General features: G+C 71.0%; 3 protein-coding genes and 1 pseudogene across 5 annotated transcripts; 1 reads left to right on the forward strand and 3 right to left on the reverse strand.

Moving 5' to 3' along the window:
* The first annotated feature begins 253 nt into the window (after positions 1–253).
* On the forward strand, positions 254–3500 carry MSS51 (MSS51 mitochondrial translational activator). Its single transcript, XM_075768011.1, has 6 exons — positions 254–694; positions 1010–1165; positions 1402–1526; positions 1746–2309; positions 2852–2945; positions 3025–3500. Exons 1-6 carry the CDS (start codon positions 402–404, stop codon positions 3299–3301), a joined length of 1509 nt encoding a protein of 502 aa, XP_075624126.1. The 5' UTR covers positions 254–401; the 3' UTR covers positions 3302–3500.
* On the reverse strand, positions 3496–9560 carry LOC142604043 (cytoplasmic phosphatidylinositol transfer protein 1-like; annotated as a pseudogene).
* Positions 9561–12945: 3385 nt separating this feature from the next.
* Positions 12946–14082, reverse strand: MYADM (myeloid associated differentiation marker). The gene has a single exon (XM_075767635.1). The coding sequence runs from the start codon at positions 14080–14082 to the stop codon at positions 13216–13218; it is 867 nt and encodes a 288-aa protein (XP_075623750.1). The 3' UTR covers positions 12946–13215.
* SEPTIN12 (septin 12) lies at positions 12946–25990 on the reverse strand. 3 transcript variants are annotated; one of them, XM_075767632.1, is made up of 11 exons: positions 25772–25990; positions 22263–23324; positions 17393–17581; positions 16900–17028; positions 16658–16739; positions 16424–16561; positions 16224–16341; positions 16049–16144; positions 15834–15930; positions 15529–15580; positions 15143–15430 (listed from the first exon to the last, which is right to left on the reverse strand). In XM_075767632.1, exons 1-11 carry the CDS (start codon positions 25824–25826, stop codon positions 15286–15288), a joined length of 2163 nt encoding a protein of 720 aa, XP_075623747.1. In that variant the 5' UTR covers positions 25827–25990; the 3' UTR covers positions 15143–15285. The 3 variants fall into 3 exon arrangements, with proteins under 3 accessions (XP_075623748.1, XP_075623747.1, XP_075623749.1); XM_075767633.1 differs by lacking the exons at positions 22263–23324; positions 25772–25990 and adding an exon at positions 18282–18436 and having other exon boundaries at positions 12946–15430; XM_075767634.1 differs by lacking the exons at positions 22263–23324; positions 25772–25990 and adding an exon at positions 20664–20844 and having other exon boundaries at positions 15149–15430.
* Between the last annotated feature and the right edge of the window lie 1918 nt (positions 25991–27908).

Below are 27908 nucleotides of genomic sequence, written 5' to 3' on the forward strand. Positions count from 1 at the left end.
AGGGGCCTGGGGGGGGCTGGCAGCCCCCATGGCGACAGAGGGGAGAGGTCCCAGGGGCTGGGGCAGCCACCCCAGCCCCCCCTCCCCAGGGGGGCAGCATGGGAGCAGCTCCAGGGCAGAAGGGGTTTGGGGGGGACCCCACCGCCACCACCGGCGGCTTTTGGGGCGGGTGCTGGACCCCGGAGCGGGTTGGCCGGTTCCCTGGGAGGGGATGACCAGAATAGCTCCGCTATCCGATTCCTGCTGGAGGGGCCGTGGCTGCTCTCCTCCACTGCTATCTTCTTGGGGCTGACATTTGAGCTCAGCCCTCCCTTGCTGGCAGTGGGACTTGTGCCGAGGCCGCCCGGCATCACCCAGCTCCTCCGTCCTCCCCGCCGGCACGGCCGGGGACGAGCAGCGGGATGGCGGGCGGGAGGCGGCGCGGGGGCGGTGGGCGGCGTGGGGGACCCCGGCAGCACCCGGAGACCCGTGAACCAGCCCCGTCACCTGCACCCCTCTCTCCCACAGCTGCCGCGGCCCAGCAAAATGCAGGTCCTGCCCCCAAAACCAGCCACCCTAAGAAGTCCGTGGAGGAGCCGGTGGCAAGGGCACCCGACGTGGACTCACTGGGCTTCCAGGCCATGGACCGCAACGTGCCGGGGCTGTCCCATATCATCCTCCAGAAGCTCAACATGAAGAGCTACGAGGACTACAAGTGAGTGAGCACCCACGGGTGCGCGTTCCCCCTCTCCCTCCCAGCCGTGTGTCCCCCCGCAGCTGGAGCATCTCCCCTGGCTCGTCCCAGCCCACACACGGGGTGCTCTGATGGGGTGCACCCCTCCGCCAGCCAATTCCCTGGCTCCCTTCAGGGATCCTGGGTCCCCAGCCCCACCCAGCCCGGGCCGGGATGCTCTCGGCTGGAGCTAAAAATCCTGGCAGCCTTGGAGGGAGGATGGCAGCCCCCCCCCTGCCCTGTGATGGCAGAGCAGCGTGGGCTGGATCCTGCTCACCCACACACACACACCTGCAGGTCTGCCATGGACGGGAGGAAGAGTGGCAGTGATTTTGGTATCCGGACTTACTTTGACATGTTCCAGAAGATGGAGGACACCTTCAAGTTCTGCGCTGAATGCAAGAAGCTCCCCGATGCCCTCCCTGACCCCAAAAGTCTCCGGCGATGCAAGAGGTGTGTGTGTGTGGGGAAGGTGGCCCGATGGCATGGGGCTGGATCTGTCCTCTCGCTGCCAGCCCAGTGGCTGGGGTGTTGCTGGGGGTGTCAGGCCCCGACAGCTGCAGGGCACCCCCAAAACAGCAACACAGCCCTGGAAAGGGGGGGGGGGGGTGTGTGGCAGGGAGCCAGGCTCAGCGGGCCAGATCCTGGCCCCCCCGCCCCACGGCTGGGCACGCTGCCTCTCTCCCCAGGTGCCAGAACGTGTACTACTGCGGCGTGGCATGCCAGCGTGCCAACTGGCCGCTGCACAAGAAGTTCTGCAAGAAGCTGAAGCTGGTGGCCCTGGACCGGCTGGTGGAGTGGCTCGTCTTCACAGGTGGGGCAGGGGACGCTGCTCCCACCTGGTGTGTGTCCCCCCCCGCCTGCCTGACCCCCCCACCCCCACCCCAAGCTGCACGGATGCACATGGAGTCCCTCCTCCCAGCTCCAGCCCCCCCCAGCCGGGTCCAGCACCCCCGCAGCCTGGGTGGGACGGGCAGCCTGGCTGTGGGTTCACCTCTGTGACCTCCCCCCAACTCTTCTCCCTATCCCACAGGAGACATCCCCTTCCCCACAGAGACCTGGACAAAACCAGCCCGGGACGTGGAGGGCTGGGAGGACTGGTTCTCCATGCAGAAGCAGCTGGAGGAGAAGCTGGGCGCCATTCTGGCCGGGCGGTACATGACCATCCTCTGGGCCAACGCCGGGAAGCCCCGGCCGGAGGATGGGGAGCTGCGTGAATCCATCCGGCGGCTGGTCACCGATTTCCATTCACGGCCACTCACCATCGGTTTGGGGCTACGGCTTTTCGGCATCGACCCCCTTGCCAAGACCCTCACCGTGCACGTGGTGGGCGCGTCGCACGTCGAGACCCTCAACGCCCGGCTGACAGACTACGACGAGCTGACGCGGATGTTCCCGGGGCACCGGGGCGTGGAGGTGGTGATGGTGGGGGTGGACGTGGTCGACGGACCCATCATGAGGCCACCCCTGGCCACGCCGGCCCCCCAGGGAAGGGTCTATCTTAGCAGCTACAAGGGGCTGTACCACGACTTCTGGGAAAGCCACGTGGAGACCAAGCTGGCTGCCCGCCCTGACCTGGTGGTGGGCTTTCACCCGGGTGAGTGCCGGCGCCACGGAGAGGCCCGGCCCATCGCCACCGCCCAGCCCATCGCCACCGCGCTGCCTGCAGCAGGATGTCCCCGCAGGGAACTCCCTGAGTGCCCTGGCAGTGCCTGGGGCTGAGCCTGCCGGTGGCTTGGGATGTCCCCAGGGCTTTGCACCAAGGTGCACCGGGCGGCTGGCACAGCCATGGTGACCCCCCCACCCACCCCGGGGCTTGGCCGCCTCGTGTGTGTGTCCCCCCCAGCGCTCAGCATCCTGCCTGTGTCACCCACCTGCCGGACAGCGGGCGCGAGCAGCACCCAAAGGGGTCCCTGCCTTCAGGTCTCGGTGTGGTGGCTCGGCGCAGGACCTGGAGCCAGGGAGTGCCCCCCCCCCGCCGTGCTGGTGGGGAGACGGGACCCACCTTGCTAAGGACTGCCAATCCCTGCTGCCAGCGTCACCGCGCACCCTGGGGCTCTCTGGCACGGAGCGGGTGCTTTCCCCAGGGCCAGGGTGGGACGGGAGGGCAGCAGGACCCTCACCGTTGTGTCCCCACAGGTTTCCACGCCTGTCCGGATCTGCTGGCGGGCTGGCTGCCCACCCTGCTGCTGCTGCGGGACTACCGCCTGCCCGTCCTCTTCACCGTCTACAGGTGAGCACAGCCCCGCTGCTCTCCGGCGTGCCGACACAGCCAGCCGGTAACGGTGCCTGTCCTCCTCCTCTCCCGGCAGCGAGCAGGAACTGAAGTCCTCCCTGCAGATCCTGGTGGAGCTGGAGACGCACATCGTGGGCTACGCTGCCAACCCCTTCGCCTCGCTCCGGCCTGAGCAGGTCTACTCCAGCCCCAACAAGGCGCCCGTCTACTGCAGCTCCTACTACATCGCGCTGCTGGGGCTGGCAGCATCAGCCGTGCCGGGTGCCGGGGATCTGGAGGACGGTGATGGCTGGGAAGGAGAGGAGCCCGGTGCCGCCGGTGCATCTGGGGGCATCGCCCCGGGGCTGGGCTGATCCCCTGCAGCCAGCACCATCCTGCCTGCCCTGCCCACCTGAACCCCAGCCCCTTGCTACCCCGTCTCCCTGCCCTGGGATTGGCGACCTGGCTGCTCCTCCCCGCACGCATCCAGCCCCAGGGGACGCAGCACCCCGGCACAGGCACGGTACCCCTCCACTGCGCCCAATAAATCACCGCTGGCAGCCGGCCGCCGTGTCTCAAGCTTTTATTTCCGAAAAGGCCTTTGTTTTCCCAAAGAGACTAGAGGGCTGAGTCTGCCCCAGCACCCCGTGGGCCGCCACAGCCCCCCTCGGGATGGCAAAGGGGACCCCGACTGCAGGACCTGCCGTGCACGGGGCTGTGCGGCCCCCAGGGTCCCGTGGGGATGGTCAGCCCAGGCCCCCAGCGGTCACTGTCACTGTCACACGTGCTGCAGCGCAGGGTGGTGCTCCGGCATCGCTCGCCGAGCCCCGCGGCTGCTCAGCCCGGCACCAGCGCCCAGCCTGGCCGCAGCACACGGGCACCGGCTGCCGCAGCCCCACTGCTTGCCAGCCTTCACGGCCCCTGCGGAAACCGGGGCAGGCGGCGCTGAGCGAACCGGCACCTGCGGCATCGCCCGACGCTGCCGGGGACCCGCGCTGGCCTGGTGTGCCCTCCCTGCGCACGCAGCGGGTCCAGCGCAGCGACGGTGGCAACGTCCCGTGTGGGCACCCGCAATGGCTCAGGGAGGCCAGTACCCCCCGGGGCTCCCCGCGCCCCGATGGCGGGTCCCTCCCCGGGGCCGGTGCCTGTCGGAGGGGTCGTGGCAGGCGGCAGGGCTGGCACGGGCTGGCCGGGGAGGTGGCACGGCGTGGCACTGCCGGCGTCACTCGGCTCCAGCGCGTTCCCGCAGCGCGGGCAACGTCAGGGTCTCCGGCGCCGACTTCTTGCGCGGGCGATTCTTGGGGGGAGCGAGGAAATCGGGGGCCTCGTCGCCGAGGGGGGTGGAGGGGGCACTGGCGGGGGCCGAGTGCGTTACCGTGGGCTGCCCCACCTCGCTGACCGAGATGGTGGGTGCCACTAGGCCGATGAGCTCGTTGGTGGCCTCCTGCGTCTCCCGCTCGTAGCGCCGCACCTCCTCCATCGTCATCCCTGCTGAGCACAGCCGGGCTTGGGGCCGCTCGGCACGGCCGCATCCTGCACCCCGTCATCCCGGGGCAGCCTGCACCCCGCGCGCCGGCTCCCCCCTGAGCTGGGTGCTGGGAAGGGGACAGGGGCTGGGGACGGGGGGGGGGACAGACAGGGAGGGGGACGCTGGGCAGTGCAGCCAGCCCCCCGCTCCGGCACCAGCGGGGAAGGGATGGACAGGCAGCGCAGGCAGCGCAGGCAGGGGATGCGTGGGGAGGGCAGTGGGGAGGGGGGGACCCTCTGCCGCGGGGTGCAGGGGGGGCTCGGCGTGGACCGTGCACAAGCCCCCCTGCCTGCACCCGCCTGCAGGCAGCGTGGCAGGGGCTGGGGTCTCGGTCCCCTGCAGGCAGCGTGCGGCAGGGCTGCCCCCGCAGCGGGGATTAGGGGTGCTGGCTCCCCAGCTTTTGGTTTGTGGCCACTTGCATCTGAGTCTCGAAGGCCCGGACCTCTTCCAGGGACATGTCTGGAAGGCAGAGAGCTGCTCACCGGGACGGCCCCGTGCCCGCTGCCGGCACCCGCTGCCGGCTGTCGCCACACCCAGGGCTCCCGTCCCCGTGTCCGCGTGCGGCAGCGTGTCTCCCTGCCAGACCGGGGGTGCCGGCAGCGCAGGCAGGGATGCTGGGGCTCCTCTCCCCGCCCCCCCAGGCCCGTGCTTCGGCCAAGCCTTCCCCAGGCGTGCGGCAGAGCGGGCAGCGTGCGGGGGTGCAGGCAGGTGTGAGGGCAGGGGGAGAGAGCAGAGCAGGCAGCGCAGGCAGCGGGTTGCAGGGGAGAGCTGGAGGAAGAGCGGGAGCTGCCCGTGGGGTTAGTGGCATCGGCGGTTAAACCCGCAGCCCACTCCCACCCTGGGGGTCCGGGGCCACCCCGGGGACCGTGTCTCCCCCGTCACCGGCAGCGCCGGGGCGGCCCCACGGACTCACCGCACCACTCGTCCACCCAAGCGAAAGCCTGCCGGTGCCCGATCAGCAGGATGTCCCGGATCACCTGCGATGCACCGTGGGGGTCAGCACCCTCCCACTCCGTGTGCGTGTGTGCGTGTGTCCCCTCCGGTGTCCCCCCCTCACCTTGTGCACGAACTGCTCCACCCGCGTCTGCAGCCCCCACACCTCGAACTTGACGCTCACCAGTTTGTAGGAACACATGATGGGCTTGGTGTGCTGGCGCCAGCCCTCCCGCAGCGGCCCCCGGCCCGTCTTGGCCGAGCTGAAGAAACGGGGGTCCTGGGGGATGGGGGAAGACAGAGAGGGGCTGTGAACCCCCACCTCCCCCCCCACCCCAGGAACTGGGGGACAAGGGGGTGGCCCCGGGGAGCTGCCCCCATCCCCACCCGTACTACCTCCAGGCTACGGTAGTAACGCTCGGGGATCTCGTCGAAGGCGATGTCCAGGAAGGAGACCTCGTGGTCGCCCAGGATTTTATCGCTGCGGAAGATCTGGGGAGGGGAGGGAGGGTGAGAGGTGTCGGCTGTGTGGCTGTGCCCCCCCCACCCCCGCACGTGATGAGTCTGCCAGGTCTCAGCTGTGGCGCCGACTCACGTTCTCGCTGTCCCCGCAGTTGTCCTCGTACTTGGTCTCGATGTAGATGGAGAACTTGGGCAGGAAGGAGCACTGCAGGGAGCGGCCGTCAGCTGGCCCCCGAGGGACGCCTGTCCGAAGGGACGCCCACCCCAAGGGACACCCGCTCCCAAGGATGCCGATCCCCAAGGGACACCCAGCCCGAAGGACACCCAGCCCGAGGAACACCCATCCCCAAGGGACGCCCACACCCAAGGGACGCCCACACCCAAGGGACGCCCAGCCAAAAGGACACTCAACCCCAAGGGACGCCCACCCCCAGGGATGCTGACCCCAGGGGACGCCCACCCCCAGGGGACGCCCCCCCCCAGTGTCGTCCCCCCCAGCCATGCCAGGTGCTGGGGAAGGGACCGGATCCCCCTGTGCCACCTCCTTACCGTGTACTCTGCAGGGACACCGCGGCACATCGCATCACGGGGTGGCATCACCGGGCGGCATCGTGGGGGAGAGAGGGACCGGTGAGACCGGGAAGCGGCCATGGCCGGGCTCTCCCGGCAGCCCATCGCCGCTGCCGGAGAGGGGCAGGGTGCCCGGGTGCCCGTCCCCGCGCCCTGCCCGGGGCTCACCGGTGATGGTGTAGGGGTAGTAGTTCCAGGCCTTCTCGGTGATGTAGAAGATGCGGGGGGTCACCGCCCGTGCCCAGCTCGGCAGTTTGCTGCGGGGGACCGGGGGGAGGTTCCGCTCAGGGCAGGGTACGGCCAGCGGCACGGCACAGCCCAGCCCAGCCCAGCCCTGCTCCACCGAACGCAGCCCCGCACGGCACAGCCTGGCGCTGGGACCCCCGTCCCCTCCCCAGAGACCCCACCTGCTCCCCAGGACCCTCACCTCCACCCCAGCACCCCTCCATGCACCCTCCCCTCCACCTCAGGGACCCCTGCCACCTCCCCAGGACCCTCATCCTCACTCCAGCACCCCCCAAAGGACCCCTGCCACCTCCCCAGGGCACCCCAGCACCCCCCCAGGAACCCTTGCCACCCTCTCAGGACCTTCATCTGCACCCCAGGACCATCACCTGCACTTCAGAACCCCCCCAGGGACCCGTGCCACCTCCCCAGGACCCTCACCTCCACCCCAGTGCCCCCATCCTGTCCCCAGGACCCCCTCCACCTCCCCAGGGCCAGGACCCCAGGGTGCCTCCATTGCCCCCAGCACCCCTGCCCACCCCGCCCAGCACCCCGCAGCTGCCCACACTCCCTGGGCAGGATCAGGCCCCGGCAGGCCCCCAGCAGAGCCGGGAGGTGGGTTTTGATTAATTTGCAGGCGTTATAAATACCATCCCCAAGAGGGGAATCGTGAGCGCCGTGGCTAAAAATAGCCCGTCTCACGCCAGCGACTCCCCGGTGAGGGAGCAGCCGATGCCCATGCCGCGGCGTGCCGCAGCCGGCGGTGAGGAGCGGTGCCGGGTGCCAGCGGCTGCCCAACGGGCACCCGGGGCTGCGTGAGGGGACGCAGGGTCACCCCCCCGGGACGGGCTGAGCCCCGTGCTGCAGTCGAGGCACCCACCGGCACCCGGAGATGGGTGCCCGCCAGGAGAGGGGTGCAGCCCTGCAAGACGGGTGCGTGCCCTGAAGATGGGTACACCCCAGGAGACGGGTGCAGCCCCCGGAGAGGGGTGCGCTCCAGGACACGGGTGCACCCCTGCGAGCCAGGTGCAGCCCTGGAAGCTGGATGCACCCCGGGAGACGGTGGCAGCCACACTGCAGGGTGTCGAGGACCCAGGAAGGATGTTCCCCAGGGATTCGGGAGGGAGGGGTGCCCGCCCATGCCCTCCGCTGCGGTGCTGCTCCATGAAGCCGGGGCCCCCTCCCCTGCCCGGCACCCACCGCCGGAGCCGCAGCCTCACCTGGAGAGGTGGACGCGCTTCTCGGTGAACTGGCCAGGACCGTGGACGGGATCCTCGTGGGGCTCGTTCTTCACCACCTCCACGCCCTCGCCCTTCTCGCTCTCCTGGTGACTGTGCTTGCTGATGGTGTAGAGCTGCCCCACGCGGTACTGCAACCACAGCGCCCGTCTCAGCGCTGCCATCCCCTGTCCCGGCACCCTCCCGGCTGAGCCGGCTGCCGGCGCAGCGCCAGGACGGCTGGGACGGCTCCTCTTTGCTGGGCTAACGGGTTTCCAGCCGCACCATTGAGAGGGGAAACTGAGGCACGGAGCAAAGAGGTGACGGACCCCGAGCCATGCAGCAGGCAGGGGTCTCCTGGGGCACCCTGTTTCACCCCCCCCCCGCCCCTGGGCTGCTCCAGCGCCCGGGTGAGGGCCGGATCCTGCCCTTCCTAGTGTCCAAATGCCTTGCAGAGTGCCTGGAGGCTTTCTGCTCAGCAAGCTCCCTGGGAGGCAGAGAAAACTATTTCTATATGTATATGTGTATATATATATGTGTGTGTGTGTGTCTATTTGATGACGTGGCCGTGCAATAAGTGTTTTATTGTTCCGCTGAAGATCCCATCCATCACCCTAACTGCCAGCACAATCTTATCACCCCTCTGCGACTAATTGGGAACCTTCCCCGGGCTGCGAACACAAACCCACCGGTGCGCGGGGAGGACTGGCACTGCCCGGTGTGGGCACCGCCACCGCGGCGGCTCCCTGAAACAGCCCTGCCGGCACTAGGCACCCACGAGCAACCTTTGGCCGGGGATGCTGCCGGCTGCCGGCTCTCGCTGCTGTTTGCCGACAGAGGTTTGGGCTCCCTGCCAGAGCAGGGATTGAGCTCGTGCTCCCCGTCGGAGCAGCTGCCCCGAGCGCCGCGGTGCCACGGGCACCCAAAGCCCCCCCCGGGTGTCCTTCGCCCACCAGCCCCCGGTGCTGCCACCGGGCTCGGTGCCCCGAGGTCACTGTGCCCAGGGATGGGACGTCCCCCCTGGCTGCACCCCGAAACACGGCTCAGCACTCGCATGGAGTATCCTGAGCCCAACGGCCGTGGCCAGAGCACACCTCGGTGACTCGGCCAAGGCAGACGGTCCCTGCCACAGGTCGTGAAGGGACAACAAAAGGGGCCACAGTGTCCCCCAGCCCCTCTCCAGGCAGGAATCTGACCCCCCGGCACCCCACTGCTGTGGGTACGGGGACCCCCTCCCCACCATCGGTGGGTCCCTGACACCCATGGGTCCCTGACACCCATGCCCTGGGGCTTGGAGCTCCCTCCACCCCTGCACCCCTCCTCCACACTGACACCCCCCCCCTTTCTCGCCCAGCCCCAGGGGCACAGGCAGCCCCGGCCCCCCACTGCCCCCCACTCACCTCCTCAGTGGTGAGCGGCATGCAGATGCGGTACTCCTTGATGAGCATGGTGGCGTGGGCAGAGCGGGCAGGGCAGGCAGGGCAGGCAGGGCGGGCAGGGCGGGCAGGGCGGGGGTCAGGCGTCGGCGCTGGCGGGGGCACAGCTCATTCTGGGGGGACCCGAGGGGCGCGGTGAGAGCGGGGGTACGGCACTCGGCAGCCTCCCACGCTCCCATCCCATCGCCCCACGCTTGAGGCAGCCGCCCCAGCTCCCAGCACCGGTGACTTCATGAGCTGTTGCCATGGCAGTGGTGTGAGGTCACCGGTGCAAGAAGCAGCCTGGGTGTACCCAGCTGGGGACACCCCGGCACCCCGAAACCCCCCTGGCGTTAACCCCTTCCCTGCCAGGCAGACACTCACTCCCCAAGGCAGCTGTCCGGGAGCACGTATCCCCCCCCCCCCCCCCCAAAATACGGTGCCATCCCTTCGGGGTGCAACATCCACACCCGACTGCGGTGGCCGGTGCAGAGAGAGGGTTGCAGGGACGCCGGGATGGGCTCAGCCCTGCCGATGCCCACGGGGACCCACCCCTGGGCACCCACGCTCTGAGGCGCCGTTCCCAAGGAGCACCCAGGTCGCGTCCCTGGTGTGGGACATCCCTTCCCTGGGCTGGGGCCAGACACCTCACCCTGGGGCTGCCCCCCAGCACCCATCCTGGCCAGCACCCACCCTGGGGTTGCCCCCCCCCAGCACCCGTCCTGGCCAGAGGCACTGCCAGGCTGTCCTGCTCGCCCCCCTGGCCCCCACTCCAGCCGGGGCCGGGGATGCTCAGGGTGGGTAACGGAGCGGCTCAGGGGGCCCCTGGCTGTGACCCCCAGCCCCGTGGGGCAGAGAGGGGACGTGGGCACCCCGAGGCAGTCACCCTGAACGGGGCATCAGGTCTGGCCCCCTTGGAGGGGCTGCCAGGGGCTCACAGGGGGTCTGACCTGTCCAGCTGGGGACACAGGGGCATCCCTGGGGGACACGGGGGGACACAGGGGCATCCCTGGGGGACACGGGGGTGTCCCTGGGGGACACGGGGGGGACACAGGGGCATCCCTGGGGGACACAGGGGTGTCCCTGGGGGACACGGGGGGACACAGGGGCATCCCTGGGGTCACACGGGCATCGAGGGACATGGGGGAAGAGGGCTGGGTGCTGGTGCCAGGTTGCGGGAAGATGTAAGCCGCCCCCCCCGGAGCTCCTCCCCCAGCCCCCGGACCCCGCAGCCCCGGGCAGGGGGCAGAGGCAGCCCCGGCATGCGGGGGGGCGGGACGGGACGGGACACCCCGGGGACACACGGGGCACCCCAAGGGGGTCCGGCTGGCCCAGGGGGCGGGGGGGGGGGGCACACATCTCGGGGGGGGGCCGGCCGGTCGTGCCGCCGGGACAAGCGTGCGATGCCCGGGCCGCGGCGGGCTCGGGGCACCGTGAGGCCGGGACCGGCAGCACCGGCAGCACCGGCAGCACCGGCAGCACCGGCAGCACCGGCACCGCTCCCCCCCCCGCCACCCCCCGGCCCGGGCTGCGCCGCCCCCTCCCCACCGCTCCCCTCCCGCCCGGCCCGCTCCGCCGCGTCCCTCCCGCCGCTCCCGCCGCCCGCACTCACCCGGGCCCGCGGCGGTGCCCGGTGTCCGCTCCCCGCCGCCGCCGCCGTGCCCCGGCCGCCCCGGGCCGTGCGCAGGAGCGCACCGCCTCCCGCACCGCCTCCCGCGCCGCGGCACACCGACCCCTAGGGGGAGGAATGCACCGGCACCGCACCGGGACCGGCACCGGGACCGGCACCGCACCGGGACTGCACCGGCACCGGCACCGCACCGGGACCGGCACCGGGACCGGCACCGCACCGGCACCGCACCGACAGCGCCCCGGCCCCGGCACCGCACGGCACTGGCACGGGTGCATCCCACCGGCACCGGGGCTCCCCGCACCCACCTGGTCTCGGCCGCTCCCGGGGACCCTCCGCAGCCGCGGTGCACCCCAGCGGGGAGACGCCCCGGGGTGTCCCCTGGGCACGGGGCCCCGATGGGTCCCACCCAGGCTGAGCTCTCCCCGCTGGGCACCCAGCTGGGTGCAGGGAGCTGGGAACCCCCCCGCCCCTCCTCCTGCACCCCCACCCCTGCACCCACCTACCCGCACCCAGCAACCGTGCTGCACCCCGCCGCCCGCCCGGCCTCCCGCACCCCGGCCTCGCTGCACCCCACGTGCCGGCACCGCCCGTGTGCCATCCGGAGACGAACGCGTTACCGGCACGAAGCGTCACAACTCACAAGTGGCGACAGCCGCCGCCGTCACCGCGCTCCCCCTGCCCCTTTCCTCCGTGACTTTCAATCAACCCGGGCACTAAAAATAGCCGCGCTCGGGCGCTGGGCAGGGCTGCACCCGGCCCGTGCGGTTTTCCCTTTATTTGCTCCAAAAATTCTGCGGCCCTGCCGGGCGGGTGCTGCTCGGTGCGAGTGCGGCACCACGGCACGCTCCGGCCTCGCTTCCCCGGGGTGCAGAGGAGCAGCCCGTTCGGTGGCAGGGCGCCGCAGTCGAGGGTGATGACCACCTTGGGGACATGGAGTGGGCAAAGGGGACGCCCACCCGGCCGCCCTGCAGCCCGTGGCGTCGCCATCACCAGCGGTGCTGGGACCCGCCCACCGCGGTGGCCCTGGCACATGGCACAGAGGTCTCACTCGCCCGGGTACCGCGGCACCCATGGGTGCCGTGCAGCGCCCAAGGCTGGGTCTGGGCTCTTTGGCCACCTTCTCCCGGCGCAGCCGCCACGGCAGCCGGTCTGCGCCATCTCGTGGTGGCGGGGACCCTGGTCCGTGACCCCCAGCGAGCCCCGAGGCGGCGGGGATGGGCCCTGGGTCACGCCTGCCCATGGCCCCAGCGAGCCCCGAGGCGGCGGGGGTGGCCCCAGGCTGTGGCTAGTGCCAGGGCAAGCAGAGGTGGAGTGACCAGCGTGGCCTGGGGACGGTGGCACCAAACCTGCCGGGATGCCCCGTGGGACGCCCGTCCCACATCCAGGAGCACGGTGCCGGGAGCTCTGCCTGCCGGGCACACCTTCCCCTGCCCGCACCGCTCTGCCGCCTTCTTCCTGGTATACCCGCCTGCGGTGCCGCCGTCCTCCCGGTAACGCGCCTCAGCACCCCCAGCTCTGGTGGCACCGGGTGACGGCCACCCCCTTCCCCCGTGTGCCCCCCCCCGCCCCCGGCAACCCCCAACGGGTAAAACAACCGGCACCGGCGGATGCCAAACCCGCTCCTGCCAGCGTGGCTGGGACCAAACCCATCGGGGCTCCCGCTGGGGTGACGGTGGTGGTGACAGAGGACCTGGTGGTGGTGACAGAGGACCTGGTGGTGGTGACAGAGGACCTGGCGGGCTCTCGGCCCCCGCCTTCCCCCCAGCAGCCGCATTCCTCGGGAACCCGTTCGGCAGGGTCCTGTGCCGGTGCCAAGGCAAAGGCATCCGGGTTGGGCTTTTCCTGGTCATGCCCTGCTTCGCTCGGGTGCGAGTCAACAAGGAGGAGAAAAAGAGGATTTGCTGAAGGCCGGTGCCCCCCCTCCCCGTGCTGCTGCCGGGGTCCCCCCCCAGTTTCTCACCCCCGAGCCCCTCGTGCCACTGGGGAGGACCCTGCCGAAAGCCAGGAAGGGGAAGAAAGAGGACGCAGAAAGGAGTGAAAAATGACCCAATTTAATCCCAAAGCCCCCCCACCAGCTCCAGGGTTTCAGGGGCACCCTGGTCCCCCTTGCCGGGCAGGCCGTGGGGCACCAGGCCGAGCACACCCCCAGTGGCACCCCGTGGCTCTCTGCTCCGGCACGGAGAGAAGGAGCTTTCCGAGGCGTCCGGCCTCTTCCTCAGCTCCACCAGCAGCCCCATGCCAGCACCGGCACTGGCCCCCAGCCACGTCCCACCACCCCTCGCCCCATCGGGGCCACCCAGAGCCCTTAGGAAGGTGCCCTGATGAAGACCATCCTGGTGGAGTAGACCAGGTCCACCAAGTAAGCGATGAGGTTGAAGATGGTGAGGAAGGTGACCCCCAGGGCCTTGTCCCACCAGCAGCCCCTGCCGCAGTTGCTGGGGCGACTCTGGTTCTCGAAGTTGTAGAAGGGCCAGAGGATGGTGGCGGTGATGTACATCAGCAGGGCCAGGGCGTTGTAGCCCACCAGCATCTTCTCCAGCGGGCAGGGCATGTAGGAGAGGCACCGGCCAATGGTGAAGATGATGATGAGGAGGGTGATGATGAAGCAGATAGAGTAGACGGCCACGCACCACTGCAAACCGGCTTTCGAACTGTAGGTATCCAGCAAGGAGAAGATGAGACAAGCCACGTAGGCTTCAAAGACCTTGAGGAGCCCAGGCACGGTGGAGAGGAAGCTGCTGATGTCCCCTGGCTTGGCGCGGGTGAGCCCCACCTCTAGGGCGTAGGCGAGGAAGCAGAGGCAGGAGACGGTGGTGGCCACGGCCTGCCGGGCACACTTGCTGCCGCTGCAGGGGCTGCTGATGAAGATGGAGGGGAAGACCACCGAGGCGGTGAAGACCATCAACGCCGCCAGCATGGAGAAAGCTGAGGTGAAGTCATCCCAGGAGAGCGGCAGCTTGGGGTAGAGCTCCAGCAGCTCCAGCACCAGCACCAGCAGCGTCACGGTGAAGCAGAAGCACCAGGTGAACATGCACCACGTCCCATAGGTATTCTTGAAGTCCCCCGTGGAGGCCACCAAGCTGAAGGCGACGCAGGACAACACGACGGCAAAGAGCCGGGTGATGCCCACCCAGGAGGTCACAGCGCGGAGGTTCACTGTCGCCACAGCCATGGTCCCGGCCGGCTCTCCCACCCACGCCGCACGCTGGGGAAATGGGTGCTGCCGGCAGCCACTCTTATCTGGGTGCCGTGATGCAGGGGTGGGGCGCGGGGCAGGGAGCCGCCGGCCCCCCCGAGCCGCCCGTGTCGAGGACCCCCGGCTCTGCTGCCACCGCCACCGCCACCACGCACGGCTCGCCGGGGCGGTTGCTGGGGGCTGGCGGCGGCAGTGGCGCGGGTGGGTGGATCATTAACGCGGGGCCGGGCGAAGGGTGCCGGCACTTGCGGTGACGCCGAGTGCCATGGCGGGGCGGGGAGGGGGGGGGCAGGGAGCCGCCATGTGCCACCATCCCATCACCACGCACCGGCCCTGCCCTCGAGGGGGGGCACAAAGGGGCCTTTCGGGCACCCCTGGAGTGCCGGGGGCGGGGGGGCCACCTCGGCACCTGCGTCCCCACGCCGCGCCGGGGCCGGTAGCCAGCAGGGCAGCACCCGTGGGGTCCGACGAAGGGGCTTGGGGGGGCTGCACCCAGTGGCGGGTGCCCCTGGCAGGGGGGTACCACAGTGGGGAGCAGCCGGGTGTAGCCCCCCCCCTCCACACACACACCCCTTGTGGGCGGCACTTCCGCACCCCTCCCGGCACCTCCGCCAGCCGATAAGCGGCTCAAAGTCCGGCTGCGCCAGCTGCCATCGCTGGGCAGGGCGGGTACGGTGACGGTGGGGAGGGGACCCGCACCCTACCCGCCCCGGCCAGCCACGGCACCACCAGCACCCTGCCGGCAGCACCGCCGCTTCCGCAGGGCGCCTGGCCGGTGCTGGCACCGGCACCCCGGCAGCACTGGTGGTGGTGGCGGTTGGGGGGTGTCTCGCCCCACGGCCCCAACGGCCGGAGCAGCACAGGAGGGTGGTGGCACATCAGAAGCGAGGAGTCCAGCAGGAGGATGATGATGGTGAAGGCTGAAGGCTCTGGGTTGACCTTTAATGTCGCGCAGGGTCCAGGGGGTCTGTGCCGGTGGCGGAGCCTGGGTACGAGGGACCTGGGGGCCCAACCCGGGGGCAGCCCGGCACTCCCGGGGGGGCTCCTCGCCCCAAACCAGCGAGGGCTCCTCGGCCCAGGCAGGGTCTGGGCACAGCCACTGCTGGGCAGGGGACGGGCACTGCCACGGGGTCCAGCAGTGGCTGCGGGGGGGCGGGGGGGGGACAGGGACACGGCGGCTCAGAGGTCGTTGCCGCCCTCGCCCTTGCCGGGCGGCCCGTTGAGGGGGCTCAGCGCCGGCCGGTTGCTCTCGTTCAGCCGCCGCACGCGGTAGCTCTCGTAATGGACGTTGTGGGTGATGTCCTTCAGGTCCTGCAGGTGGGACCTGGCAGCGGGGAGGAAGGGCGTCAAGTCGCCGTCCCCCCCCAACCCCGCCGTCCCCTCCGTAGGGTGCCAGCGCCCCCCGCCCCGTCCCCCGCTCACCGGATCAGCAGGTCCCGCAGGAGGGGGAACTCGCAGTGTGCCGGATTCTCCACTGCAAGGCAAGGCAGAGCGGGCAGTGGGGCTGGCAGGGTGCAGGCAGGAGGGCACGGCAGCGGAGGGGTGCCTGGGCAGCGCATCCTGGCAGGCTCCGGGTACCGCCGGAGCACCGGCACAGCTCCACGCTGCCCGCCCCCTGCTCAGCACCCCCTCAGGCAAGGATGCACCCATGGGTGTTGCTCCTCACGGGCGTTGGACACCCCCTCCCGTACCTGGGGAGGGCTGGGGGTGCAAGGGGCTCCGCTCACCTTCAATGATGCCCCACTTGGTCTTGCGGCCCAGCACCCGCTTGCCGTTCACCTGGTGCTCCTGGTCCGCCCCCACCACGGCGAAGGGGATCTTCTCCTGTGGGCGCGGAGGAGCGCGCTCACCCCGGGGTGCTGCTGGGCTCCCCCGGGGGTCTCTCTCCACCGCCGTGGTCCCCAGAGGCCAGCACCCCCAATCCCAGCATCCCGGCACCCACCCGAATCCTGTCGTTCAGCGCCCTGTCATCTGGGTCCTGGTCGAAGTCCTCCTGCGGGTACACACTGATGGCGTGGGTCTTCAGGTCCTCCTGGATCTGTGGGATATGGGGCTTGAGCTGGGGTTGAGGGGGGGACATGGGGCACCCCGGGACCCCCTCAGGGACCTGCCCTCACCCGTTGCTTGAACTCTGCCCGTTCCTCCAAGGTGAGTGTGTCGGCTTTGGCGATCACCGGCACCACGTTGACGATCTTACTGAGCCGCCGCATGAACTCCAGGTCCAGTGGGCGCAGCCTGCCAAGGACCACCATCACCCCGGGGTGATCCACACCACCAAGCAGGTAGCACCCATGGGTGCTGCGTGTTGAGCACTCACCAGTGACCCGTGGGGGGGACAAAGTAGACGCATCCATGGACCCGGGTGTCCGGGATCTTCCTCTTGCGGGTGATGAGGATCTCCTCACGTAGGTACCTCTCGTACTGCTCGTTGATATATTTCATGATGGGGTCCCAGCTGGGGGTGAGGAGTTGTGGGACGGCGTCTGAGTTCAAACTCCCACCCCAAATTGCCGCCCACCAAGCCGAGATGCTGCACCCGGTTGTGTCCTACCAGTTCTCGTTGTTGATCTGGTCCCCAAAACCTGGCGTGTCCGTCACCGTCAGCTTCATCTTCACACCCTTCTCCTCAATGACTATGGGGCAGAGATGTGGGTCAGCGGGGACCGAGCATTGGGGAGAAGCAGAGGACCGGAGGGGGGGTCTGAGGCCGCATCTGCGGCCTCAGACCCCCCCTCCGGTCCTCTGCTTCTCCCCATGGTTGGCAGGACACGAACCCCATGGTGGTGACCTTACCATGGGTGACAGACTGCAGCTGCACCGTCTTAGGGATGCGTTCCTCCTGGCCGGGCTGCGAGGCTTTGCGGCTCACCTTGGACTTGAAGAGGGTGTTCACCATCGTTGACTTCCCCAGCCCGCTCTGCCCTGCGGGGACGCAGAGACCTCCGGTTTATCTCCCCCCCACGGTAAATTAATTCCCCCAGGGCGATAACACCTCGGCACCTATTTGGGAGCATCCCAGAGGTTGGGATAACTCCGGTTTATCCCTCCAATAAATTTATTCCCCAAGGTGATAACATCTTGGTACGCATTTGGGAGCATCCCGGCGGTTGGGATGAGCTTGCCCATCAGCACCGCTATATTATCAGGTACAGGATGTTGCTCCTCTTCTATTTATTGCTGCTTAAATCCCTTAAAATCCCTTAAAAGCATGATCTCCCCCGGCACGGCGGCATCGGAGCCAGGATTCCTGCCCCAACCACGGGCAAACCCCAGGCCCGGCACTCACCCACAACCATGATGTTGAACTCGAAGCCCGTCTTCATGGTTTTGATTTTCATCTGGTCGAGTACGGCTTCGATTCCCACATAACCAAAGAGCTGGCAACCCGCCGGGCCGGATGCCGCGGTGAGGGGCGTCTCCTCCTCCGGCACGGCCGGCGGCTCCATGCTGTGCTCCTCGGGCTCCAGGCTGCTCCCTGCATGGGTGGGCAAAGGCGGGTGAGCCCGGACACCCCCCCCCACCCCCCATCCACTGGCTCCGTTGCCCCAGCAGCAGCCGGCCCGGTGGGCACGCAGCCCCGGCACATTCCTGGCAGCCGGTGAGGCTCGGCATGGCAACGGGGCACGCCAACCCCCCAGCACCCCGCAGGCGGAGGGGGACAGGGAGGTGCCGTAGCAGCATCCTCGGGGTGGCCGTGCCACCGGGCAGCCCCGTCCGTCCCCCGCGATGCCACCGGTTGCTCTGTCAGGTGGTTACATCAGGCACCGCGGCCACCACCGGCACCCTTCGCCCGGCCCACACTGCCACCCACGCCGAGGCCACCTCCTGCGGCACCCACTCCGGCCCTGGCACGCTCGGGGGGCTCCGGGCACAATGTGCCACCCCACATCGCACCCAGGCACCGGCTGCTGCTGGGGTGAGGGGCACCCGCCTGCGGCCCCGGGGGTGCTGGGGATGGGCACCGCAGGCACCGGCGCAGCCCCCAGCCCCCGGCTCTGCAGGGTTTGCTGGGGGGGGCCGTGCCCGGAGCGTGTCCCAGCCTGGGGGCCACCGGAGCCCCGCGCCCGCCCCAGCCCTTTGTGCAGCAGCGTGGGGGGCCCCAAGCCCTTTCTTCCTCCTCCTCCTCCTCCTGCTGCCGCTGCTGCTGCCCGGCACAGCCATTGTTCAGGTCCTACCTCAGCGCCGCCGTGCCCTCGCTCAGCACCCCGCTACGGTCGGGGGGGGTCCCCCAGGCGCCATCAGCGTCCCCATCCCCATCAGCGCCGCAGCCCGGCCCCCTCCCCTCCGCCAGCCCCCGGCTGGCACCAAACCCGGCTCCTGCGAAGCTGCCGCTCCCACACATGACCAGCATGGCAATATCCCAACCCCCTCCCTCCCCGCCCCCCCACAGCCCCCCCCTCCTTCCCCCCCCCCCCCCGCCATAGCCAAGCCCCTGCGCCGAGTTTGCCGGTTGCCCGGCGCGGTGGGGAAGGTGCCCACCCGGCCACCGCTCGGCCTCCAGCCAGGCTGGTGTGGATGGGGACCCCAGCACAGGGGTGTCCCCCCCACCATGGCATCACAGGGGTACCCCCCCCCCCCATGGCATCCATCACCCCCATGGGCGGCTGCGGTGCACCGAAGGTGAGCGGGAGCGCTCGACTGCGGGCACCATCCCCGCTGGCACCCACCGGCTCCCCGGTGCCGGGGACCACCCCGCACCATGCCCCACCCCCAGCAGCACCCATGCCCAGCGGCGCAAGGTGAGGGGTGGTGGCCCCGCCGCCCACCCCGCTGCCGCAGTGCCCCACGGCGCCTGCGTCCCCCCCACGCCGCAGCCTCCCTGCCCGCCACATATGTGCCAGCCGGTTCTTGGCGTCGGCGAGGCTCGCGCGGCAGCTTGCCGATGGCCGAGGCTGCCGAAGGAGCCAAGCCGCCCTGCCGAGGCTGCGGCCAGGCGCCACGCTGCCTGGGGACGAGGGACACGTGGCCTGAGCCAGCCCGGAGGGGCCAGGAGATGATGGAGCCCAACGTGCCCGTTCCCACAGCAAAAGCATCCTGGCTGGGGCGGGGGGGGGAACGACGACACACAATACACCCACCACCCTGCGCCCACCGGTGGGTGCAAACCCACCGCCTCGCCAGGGCGACGGCAGGAGGGTGGCCGGGCAGCGATGCCCGGGCAGGGTGGCGGGGTTGGGGACAACAGCACCGCGTGTCCCAGCTTCCCCTGCGCCCACGGGTCGGGGTGTTCCTCCAAAGTGGCCAAACAGCTGGGGACTTCCTGGTGACAGCGGTGGCACCCGGGGCGGGGGGGCTGAGGGCAGGCAGGGTGCTGCCGCAGCACAGCTGGGGTGCTCCGCAGGCAGACAGGCAGGCAGGGAGGGGGGACCCCGCCGGACGCTGACCTGGGCCCACGACCGCTCCGGGGGGACACCAGCCGCCCTGCACCCCCACCCTGGGCCCTGCCAGCCCCCGGCGGGTGCCAGGACAGATCTAGAACCGAGCGATGCGGCCGCTGCCTGGAGCCGCCCAGGGTGACCGGCCACCACGGGCAGGGTGCAGGCATGATGCTTGCACCCACCTCCCTGGGGTGCTCCCCGAGGCTCGGCACCCACGCAGGGGCTCAGCCGTCGCCCACTGCCTCGTGCCGTGCCAGCAGCACCGCCGAGCAGACACAAACAGCCGGAGGGGGCGGCGGGTGGAGCTGGGGGGGCGCGTGGCGGCGCCGGGTGCCGCACCCACAACCACCTCCCCGTGGGGCCGGAGCCCCCGGCGTCCCTGCCCTTGGTGCCGAAAAGACCCGTCGGCGATGGCCGGCATCTGGGCAGCCGCGTGGAAGCTCTTCGGCATCACCGCGCGCCTCCCGGGCTAATGGCTCCTGCAGCCAGACCTGTTCGAGGACTTGTTAAGGATGCTCTTATTTTCCAGGCAGGGACGAGTAATCCCGGGTCCGTGGTCTCCTCCATGGATTTAATTACTGATGCGGGGCTAATTGGCCGGTTCCCCGGGGAAGCCTGTAATAAGGCTCCAGGGGCGGAGGGCGCTGGGAAAGGATGAGCCGGGAGAGGAGCTCCTGGCCCGGCTGCTTGCCGTCACGGCAAACCGGGCATCGCCTTGGCCGGGGAGCGCACCAGCTGGGCAGCGTGTGGCTCCAGATCGGTGGGCACGAGGAAGACCGGCCCCTCCGACAAAGGGATGGAGGATTTGGGGGATGCGGAGGGAGAGGTGCTCACCACGCCGGCAAGGCGCCCACCGTGGCTCTACCCACCCGGCCAAGCATGACCCAGAAACACCGGCACCGAGCACAACCCCAGGGGACGATGGCGACAATCCCCGTCGGTGGCCGGACCTGGAGCCAGCCTGCCTAGCTGGCCGCGCCGCAGGCGGGAGCCACGGCACAGGGCTGGGGGCCGCCGGGAGCCAGCGGTGAGCAGAAGCAGAAGTGAACCATTGGGCGAAACTGCGCACCCTGCGGCACCGCCCGCCCGCTGGGGACCGGGGGGGGCTCACCCTGCCCCGGCAGCTGCACCCCCCTGCCCGCACGCCACCCTGCCCGCTGCCACCACGGCCATCCCTACCTGGGTGAGCCGGCCGGAGCCGGGGCTGCTGCCGCTGAGAGCTGGTCACCGGGGCCAAATGGCTCCTGGGGTGCAAGGCGGGGAGGGCGGCTGCAGCCCACGGCTCCTCCTCCACTCCTCCTCCTCCTCCTCCTCGCCCGAGGCCCTGCGTGGGTGACCCGGGCGCTCGCTCGGAGTGGAAGTGAAACGCGGCGGCCGCCGGCTCGCCTGGTGCTTCCTCCCACGGGGCTCGGGACCGCGCGTGCCACGCCACCCCACAGCCACCCACGGGTGCCACCGGCTGGGGGCTGCGGGGGCCTCCCGCGAGAGGAAACGGCGCGTCCCCACCTCTTCCTGGCAGAACCGCTGTGCCCAGGGCAGCGCCTGCCAGTCCCGTGCCATCTGCAGGGCAGCCGGTGCCCACGCGCTGCCTGCTGGCTCGCGCCCCGCTCCGCAGCCTTGGCACGCCGCGCTCGGCCACCCTGCCAAACCCCTGCGCGGTCCCAAGCACCGTCACCCCGTGTCCCCGTCAGCCGGCTCAGCGCCGAGCACCGTCCCCGCTGCGTCCCCATCACCCCGGCTCAGCGCCGAGCACCGTCCTCTCCGCGCCGGCCAGCACCGCAGGCAGTGCCGGGGCAGCCGGGCCGGCTGGGCAGCGCGGCCACTGGCATTGCAGGGGGATGATTCACCCCAGCCCGGAGCAGATGTATGGATGCCTTCACCGGCGTCAGTACTTAGAGCCCGGCGACGGCGGCTCTCATGACACCCCTGCGAGACGGGCAATGAGCCCCAAGCACCTAAACAGGGAGCACCAGCGGCGGCAGCCGTCTCCCGGCCACCCCGGCGCCCTCCGGCCTTCCCCGGAGCAGCTGCCGGGAAGGGGGGGACAGCGGGGGTCCCCCGCCCCACGCCTGGGGACGGGGCACGGGCTCGGCGGTGCCTGCACCAGCGCGGTGGGAGCCGGGGGCACGGCTGTGCCGGGGAGCCCCACGTCCTCCCCGCGGCACGAGGCGTGCGCCGAGCACGCCCGAGCGCACCTTGGCCCCCCGCCACTTCCTCTGCCCCCGCGGGAAGGGAGGAACAGGATCCAACCCCGTGCCAAGGCAAGGAGGGACGAGAGGGGAAGAAAGCGCTGGATGCGGGACAAGATCGTGGCAATAGCCGGCACGCGCGGGGCCCCGGCGCTCGGCGCTGCCGAGGACGGATGGGGCACATGTGTCCCGACCTGTTTCCCCACGCCGGGGAAAACAATTAGCGCCGGGGCGGTGCGGGAAGCTCGCCAGGCACCCTGGGGCTGGGTGGGACGGGAGCCCTGCCAGCGCCGCGCTCAGCTCCACGCCGTACAGCCCCCCCACCGCTACACGCTGTGCGCCGTGCCAGGCGGCATCCAATGCCCCGTGGCCCCCCCGGCACCGGTGGGGAGGAAGCGGGGAGCTGGCGGGGCTCAGCCTGGCCGAGTTGTCCCCAGCTTCCCCGCGGCCCCGCATCAACACCCTCTCCAGCATCGGCAGCGCCAGGGTGGCTCAAGGCAGCAGGGCTCACGGGGGGCGGGGGGGGTTTGGCAACGCCGCGCCCAGCGAAGGGGTCCCAGTGGGGAGAGGGGACAGGAGCGAGTCCTACCGTGCTCCGGCGTCATCGCAGCCTCGCTGGGAGCCGCTGCTGCCGCCACGCAGGGTCCCCTCGGCCCCTCCAGCCCAGCGCTGAGGGGGTTCGCCCCGGCTCCACCGGGCATTGCCGGGGTCCCCAGGGCCGGCACCAGCACCAGCCCCCCGAGGAAGGTGGGCTGGGAGCTCACTTGCACCGTCTGCGGCTGGGACACCAGCTTGAATGGGGTGGGCTGGGAGGCCGGTGGCAGCGGCAGCCGCTCGGCCCTCCCCGGGCAGGGGGTGGCGGGGGCCGGGGCTGCCCCCCCTTGGCCCTGGGGGAGCGGTGGGGGCCGGCAGGCCGGGCCGGGGCTGGACCCCAGGCTGACCCTCAGCTGGGGCCGGGGCAGCGCGCGGGGGACCACGTCCCACCCCCCTGGCAGCCGCCCCCCTGGCCCCTCGGGGAGCGTGGGCAGCCCCGGGGCCGCCTCGGTGCCATCGCACGGGGCCAGGGAGGAGGAGGAGGAGGAGGAGGAAGGCTGGCGGGCACGGGGCTGGGTTGCCCGGTTCCGGGTGTCCCACGGCGGGGGGTCCGGCGGAGGGGTCCCCATCCCCGGCTCCTCGGCGATGTGCAGGTCCAGCGCCGGCAGCGAGCCGTGGCTGGCGGCGACCCCTCGGAGAGGATGCTCCAGCTCTGCCGGGAAGACGCTGCCGTGGGACGGGACCTTCTTCAGGCCAGGGCCGGCAGCCGGGGGGGTGCCCAGCGGCTGGGGGAGCGCGGGGCTCTCCAGGCTGGAGGATGAGCTGCGGAGGCTCTCGCCGTCGCTGCCCGGCCCTGTGGTGAAGCCCTGGCGGGTCTGGAAGGAGGCTACGCGGGCAACGCCGCTGCCGTTGGCTCGGCTGGCAGAGAGGCTGGTGCTGAGCCGGCTGTGCAGCACGGGGCTGGGAACCGGGCTGGGGCCGGCGGCGGTGCCCGAGCGGGGCGGGTGGCCGGGCTGCAGCGGCCGGTGGCGTTCGCTGGTGCCCGAGGGCAGCGGGGACACCGGTGGGGAGCCGGGCGCCTCGTCCCCATCCTCCACCTCAAACGACTTCTTGAGTGCTGGGGACAGAGAGGGAGACAGACTGGCGTGAGAGCAGCACCCGATGGCACCCGCGGGGCTCTGCCCCCTCCCCAGCCAACCCCACGGCCTCCCCCCACGCATAGACCCCCGGCTGTGCCGCGCCGCACTGTGCCAGCACCCAGAGGTGCGCCCCGGGCAGCCGGGTGCCAAAGGGCCGCGTGTGAGCCCGTCCTGCATGAGAAACCAGCTCGGCACCGGCGGCCCCGCGACCCCGCCACATTGTTCACCGCAGTTTTTATCATCGCTCCCCGCGGTTTATCTGCGCCCGGCCGGTGCCGCCGGCTCCCCATGCAGCACACTGCCTGCTTTATTCCCCCTGTAAGAAATCTGGTCCCGAGTAACCGGATCCCCCCGCCCGACCCTCTCCCCCTGCATCCATCCAAACAGCCATGCTGGAAGCATTCCTGCCCCCTCATAGGGCATTAACCCTGAAGCCTACTGATGGCGAGGCAGGCCGGAGCGGTTGCTACGTGCAGCAGTAACGTCACAGTCCACGTGGGAAGCTGCAGCCGTGCCTCCCATGTGGCTTTGCATGGCCCCGGGGCTGCTGTTGGTATGAACGTGCCCCCCCACATGGGGACACACCCCTCCATGCCACCCCGTGGGCACCGCAGCGCCTGGCTCCGTGACCGCCTTGGCAGCGGTGGGGGGCATCCCTGGGCATCGCGGCCGGCTGGGCACTGCCACGGCAGGTCTGAGCAGCCGGGACCCCCCACCCGGAGCCCCCGCCGGCAGGAAGCACCTTTACCGGGCAGCCATCCCCTCCCTCTCTCCCTCCCGCCGCAGCACCGGGCCCCCCCCCGGGAGCCACGTTCCGTTTGGTGCCAGCAGCTGGTTGCCCGGCTCCTGGGACAGCGCGGGGGGCCCAGGCCCCCGCCGGGCAGCCTTCCTCGCCCCCGCCGTGCCCCGCTGCCAAGCCACGCCGGCACATGCACCGGCCTGCCCCAGCATGGCATCCGCCAGCACGAGGCCACCCTCGCCCTCCTCTTCCTCAGCCCCGGGGCTGCCGCCCTGGCTTGGCCACGGTGCCGGCAGCCCCGGGGGCAGCGGGGCGGTGGGGGTCCCGTCCCCATCCCCTCCCCAGCTCGCTCCTGCGCCCGGGGCTGGGCAGGGGTCAGGGGCCGGGGCGCGGGTGCTGCTAATAACAGCTCTCCTCCGGGCAGGTATTCCTCCAGCTGGTCCTGCCCTGCTCCACTGCCGGGGGCCATGGGGACACAGGGATGGCGGCCCCCTCCCCGCATCCATCTCACCGCTTCGGCACTGCCGGGGACACGCCAAAACGCTTCCTTTCACCCCAACCCTGCCCCTGGTTAGGGGTCGTGTCCTCACCCACCGCGGTGGCTGCCCCGACCGTCCCCAGAGCGATGGGCAGAGCGGGGGGAGCAGCGCCGGGGGATGCAGGGTGGGGGGGGGTGGGGGTGGGACAGGGGGCTTGGGGGGCTGGCGAGGGAGGCGGGGGGGTGGCAGGGGTCGTGGGGGGGGGTGCAGGGGGTGGGGGCGGCCCGGCAGCGGCGGGGTTAAGGTGCCCGGGGTAGGTGCACACATTCCTCCCCGGCGAGGGCAGCAGCAGCCCCGGGGTCGGGTTTCGCCGCCCGCCCCCCCCCGCCTCCCGCCGCGGCCTCCGGGAAGCGGCCGGGGACGATCGCGGGCAGGAGAACCGCAGCCCCGTCCCGCTGCCTCCTGCGGCCCGGCCCCCCCCGGGGGCAGCGCGGCGGGACGCGGCTCCCGGCCCCTCGGCAGCCCCCGGCCCCCCCCGGGCGGAGCGGGCGGGGAGCGCAGCCGCGGCTGGAAGCATCCACACGCGGGGGGTGCCCACACGCGAACACGGAGGGGGGAGTGCACACACGCACCCCCCGCCCTCTCTGGAGCGTCTTGCAGTGCCCCCCCCCCCCCCAGCACCCCCCGCCATCCCCCCCCGCACCCCCTCCCCACGCCAGGCTCCCCCTGAGGGTGCGCCCCGTCGGGCACAACCCAACGACCCCCCCCCCCCCCCCGCGGGACGCACCCCCCCGTGCGCAGCCCCCGAAGGGGGTGCGTGGGGAGAGCAGCCCCCCACGATGCGCAACCCCCGGGGACATCCTCCCCACGGTAGCCAGCTCCAGGGGGAGGGAGGGGACGACGACGGGGACGCAGCCCCCCACGATGCCCAGACCCTGGGGGGTACCCCATCCCACGATGCGCAGCCCCCGTGGGGCATCCCCCCACGATACCCGGCCACCAAGGAGGGCGACGGCAGCCCCCCACGATGCTCAGCCCCCGGGGGACATCCCATCCCCCCCAAGACGCCCAGCCCCAGCAGCATCCCATCCCCCCCCCCCCCCCGATACCCAGTCCCGGGTGGGGGTCTCGCAGCCCCCAGAGGTCACCCGTGGGTGGGGGTGGGTGTGTGTGTGGGGGGGGGGGGGTCCCGCAGCCCCGGCCGCACCTTCGAAGTCGTTGAGGATCCCGTCCAGGTGCTCCTTGACGGAGAGCCGGGCCATGCCGGGGCGGGGGGGGCCGGCGGCTGCCGCCCACTCGGGACACCCGCATGGGGGGGAGGCGACGGCAGCGCCGGGGCGGGGGGAGCGGAGCGGAGCGGAGCCGCGGCTGAGCCCGCCGAGCCCCGGGACGGGACGGGACGGCGCCGGCTGCCCTCGGCGGGGAGGGGAAGGAGGAGGGGACCGGCGGGGGGGAGGGGAGGGAGGAGGGAGGGGAGGGGGGAGGGGGGAGGTGCTGCTCGCGCCCCCGCCCCGGCCGGACACCCCCACCCCCCCCTTCCCCCCCCTCCCCGGCTCCCCGGGCCCGGCCCCGCCGCCAGCCCCCTCCCACGGGCCCCACTGCTCCGTGTCCGCTGCCCCCCGCCGCCCCGAGCGGCTCGGCTCCACAGCGGCCGGGGACAGGCGGGGACAGGGCGGGGGGTGCCCGCCCTCCCTCCCCCCGCAGCCCTGCGGAGGCTGGCAGCGATGCCCCGAGCTGGGGACCCCACGGCCAGGGCAAGCCAGGGGGTTCCCTGCGTGTCCCCCCCACGGCGCTCCCCCTGCCAGGGGTGCACCCGGCTTCTACCTCGCTCCTGCTCGCTGTGGGTGCTGCCTGTGTCCCCACCGTGGCTGGGGGGGCCCGGGCGGGCTGGGGGGGGTCCCGAGCAGGCTGCGCCCCGCAGGCCTTGCTCCCCCAGGGCTTTCCAGCTTGGAGGAAGAGGAGAAAAACACGCTGGTGCAGGCAGGTGCCTGTGGGTTCCTCCCGGGTGGGTGTGTGAGCGTTGGCCCCGGGAGTCTGGGTGTAGCTGTCCCTGCCAGGGGCCGTGTCCCACGCCGGAGCATCCCTGGGGACCGGCTGCAGGGCTCCGCGCTCCCCGCGAGCACCCCGGGTGGGCCTGCCTGCACTGGGGCTGCCCCCCCTTAGCCCCACGGGATGCTCAGGATGGGGGGGGGGGGCACCATCCATCCCCCTTCCACCCCGGCTGCCAAGGGTGAGCCCCGTCCCAGCCCCAGCCCGGGATCGGCAGCAGATGTGGAAGGGGAAGGAGCTGGAAATCCCTTCTCCAAGCAGGCGTCCCGCAGCGCAAGCTCCGCTCTTCACCACCCTCCAGCCGCCCGGCCCCGAGCGAACACCCGGCGGCTGGAGCACATTCCTGCGCTGGGCCGGGGCGGGGGGCGCAGCCGGGCCCCAGCCCCATGGGGTGCTGCCGGATCCGGCCCCGGTGCGGCGTCCTCGCCCGGGGATGCGGGACACGGCCGCGGTGGCCCTGGTCGTGGCCAGGGTTTGGGGGTGTTTGGAGGTGCCCGCTGGCTCCCTGGGGAAGGGTCTGGATGGGGTCTCACCACCCGCCCTGTGGTTTTTGGGTGCCGCCGCCCTTGGGGTCACGTCGGGCAAGGGCCGGATCCAGGGCGAGCTGGGAAAGGGCAGCTCCGCTCTCCCCGCAGCTTCGTCCTGTCGTGGCTCGCGCGGGTGCAGCGACAAACCCACCAAGGTGGGTCGCAGGGACCGGAGGGTGGCAGGGAGCCGGGCTGGGTGCTCCGTACCGGCAGAGCACCCATTGCCCACCCTGGGGCTGCAAGCGCCGAGCGCTGTGCTCCTGCCGTCAAGGCCCAGAGGAGCGGGGAGGCTCCGGGTCCCCACGCGGGGCGGCTGGTGCCCCAGGCACCATGACCAGGGTCCGACTCAACGCTTGGTGCCCGCTGGTTTCCCCCGACTGCGGCCGGAGCATCCCGCGGTAACGAAGGGAGAAGCTGGAGCTCTTCAGCGGTGTTTGGAGCAGCGTTTCAGAAGCAGCTCAAGCTTCCCCGAAGGAGTTTTGGAGCTCCAAAAGCTCCACAGATCTCTAACCCTATTGGAAATATATTTATTTGAATGCATTCAATTTTTTTTTTTATAATAAATAACTGGGAGCTGCCCGCAGCTGCTCAGAGACTCGTTAGCGTGGCGCTGAGCCCCCGCCGTGCTGTGGAAGAGCAGAGGGATGCGGAAATCCTTTCGGGCTTTTCTGGAGCAACTTAGAAGAGACTGGAGAGGTTTCAAGACATTTAGACCTTTCCAGAGGACGTGCAGAAAAGCTTGAGCGCTTCCGAGCGGCTACAAATATT

The sequence above is a fragment of the Balearica regulorum genome, chromosome 15 (assembly GCF_011004875.1).
Source record: "Balearica regulorum gibbericeps isolate bBalReg1 chromosome 15, bBalReg1.pri, whole genome shotgun sequence".
NCBI lineage: Eukaryota > Metazoa > Chordata > Aves > Gruiformes > Gruidae > Balearica > Balearica regulorum.

Bases quoted from the DNA above. Each gene is read 5' to 3' on its own strand.
- MSS51 (XM_075768011.1), top strand. From the start codon at position 402: ATGGCGGGCGGGAGGCGGCGCGGGGGCGGTGGGCGGCGTGGGGGACCC. The intron at 1,166-1,401 runs GTGTGTGTGTGT...CTCTCTCCCCAG, and splicing joins AGTCTCCGGCGATGCAAGAG to GTGCCAGAACGTGTACTACT. The intron at 2,310-2,851 runs GTGAGTGCCGGC...GTGTCCCCACAG, and splicing joins GGTGGTGGGCTTTCACCCGG to GTTTCCACGCCTGTCCGGAT.
- MYADM (XM_075767635.1), bottom strand. From the start codon at position 14,082: ATGGCTGTGGCGACAGTGAACCTCCGCGCTGTGACCTCCTGGGTGGGC.
- SEPTIN12 (XM_075767632.1), bottom strand. From the start codon at position 25,826: ATGGCCCGGCTCTCCGTCAAGGAGCACCTGGACGGGATCCTCAACGAC. The intron at 17,029-17,392 runs GTGAGTGCCGGG...GCGTCCCCGCAG, and splicing joins GTTCAACATCATGGTTGTGG to GGCAGAGCGGGCTGGGGAAG. The intron at 16,145-16,223 runs GTGAGGGCAGGT...CATATCCCACAG, and splicing joins GGGCAGAGTTCAAGCAACGG to ATCCAGGAGGACCTGAAGAC.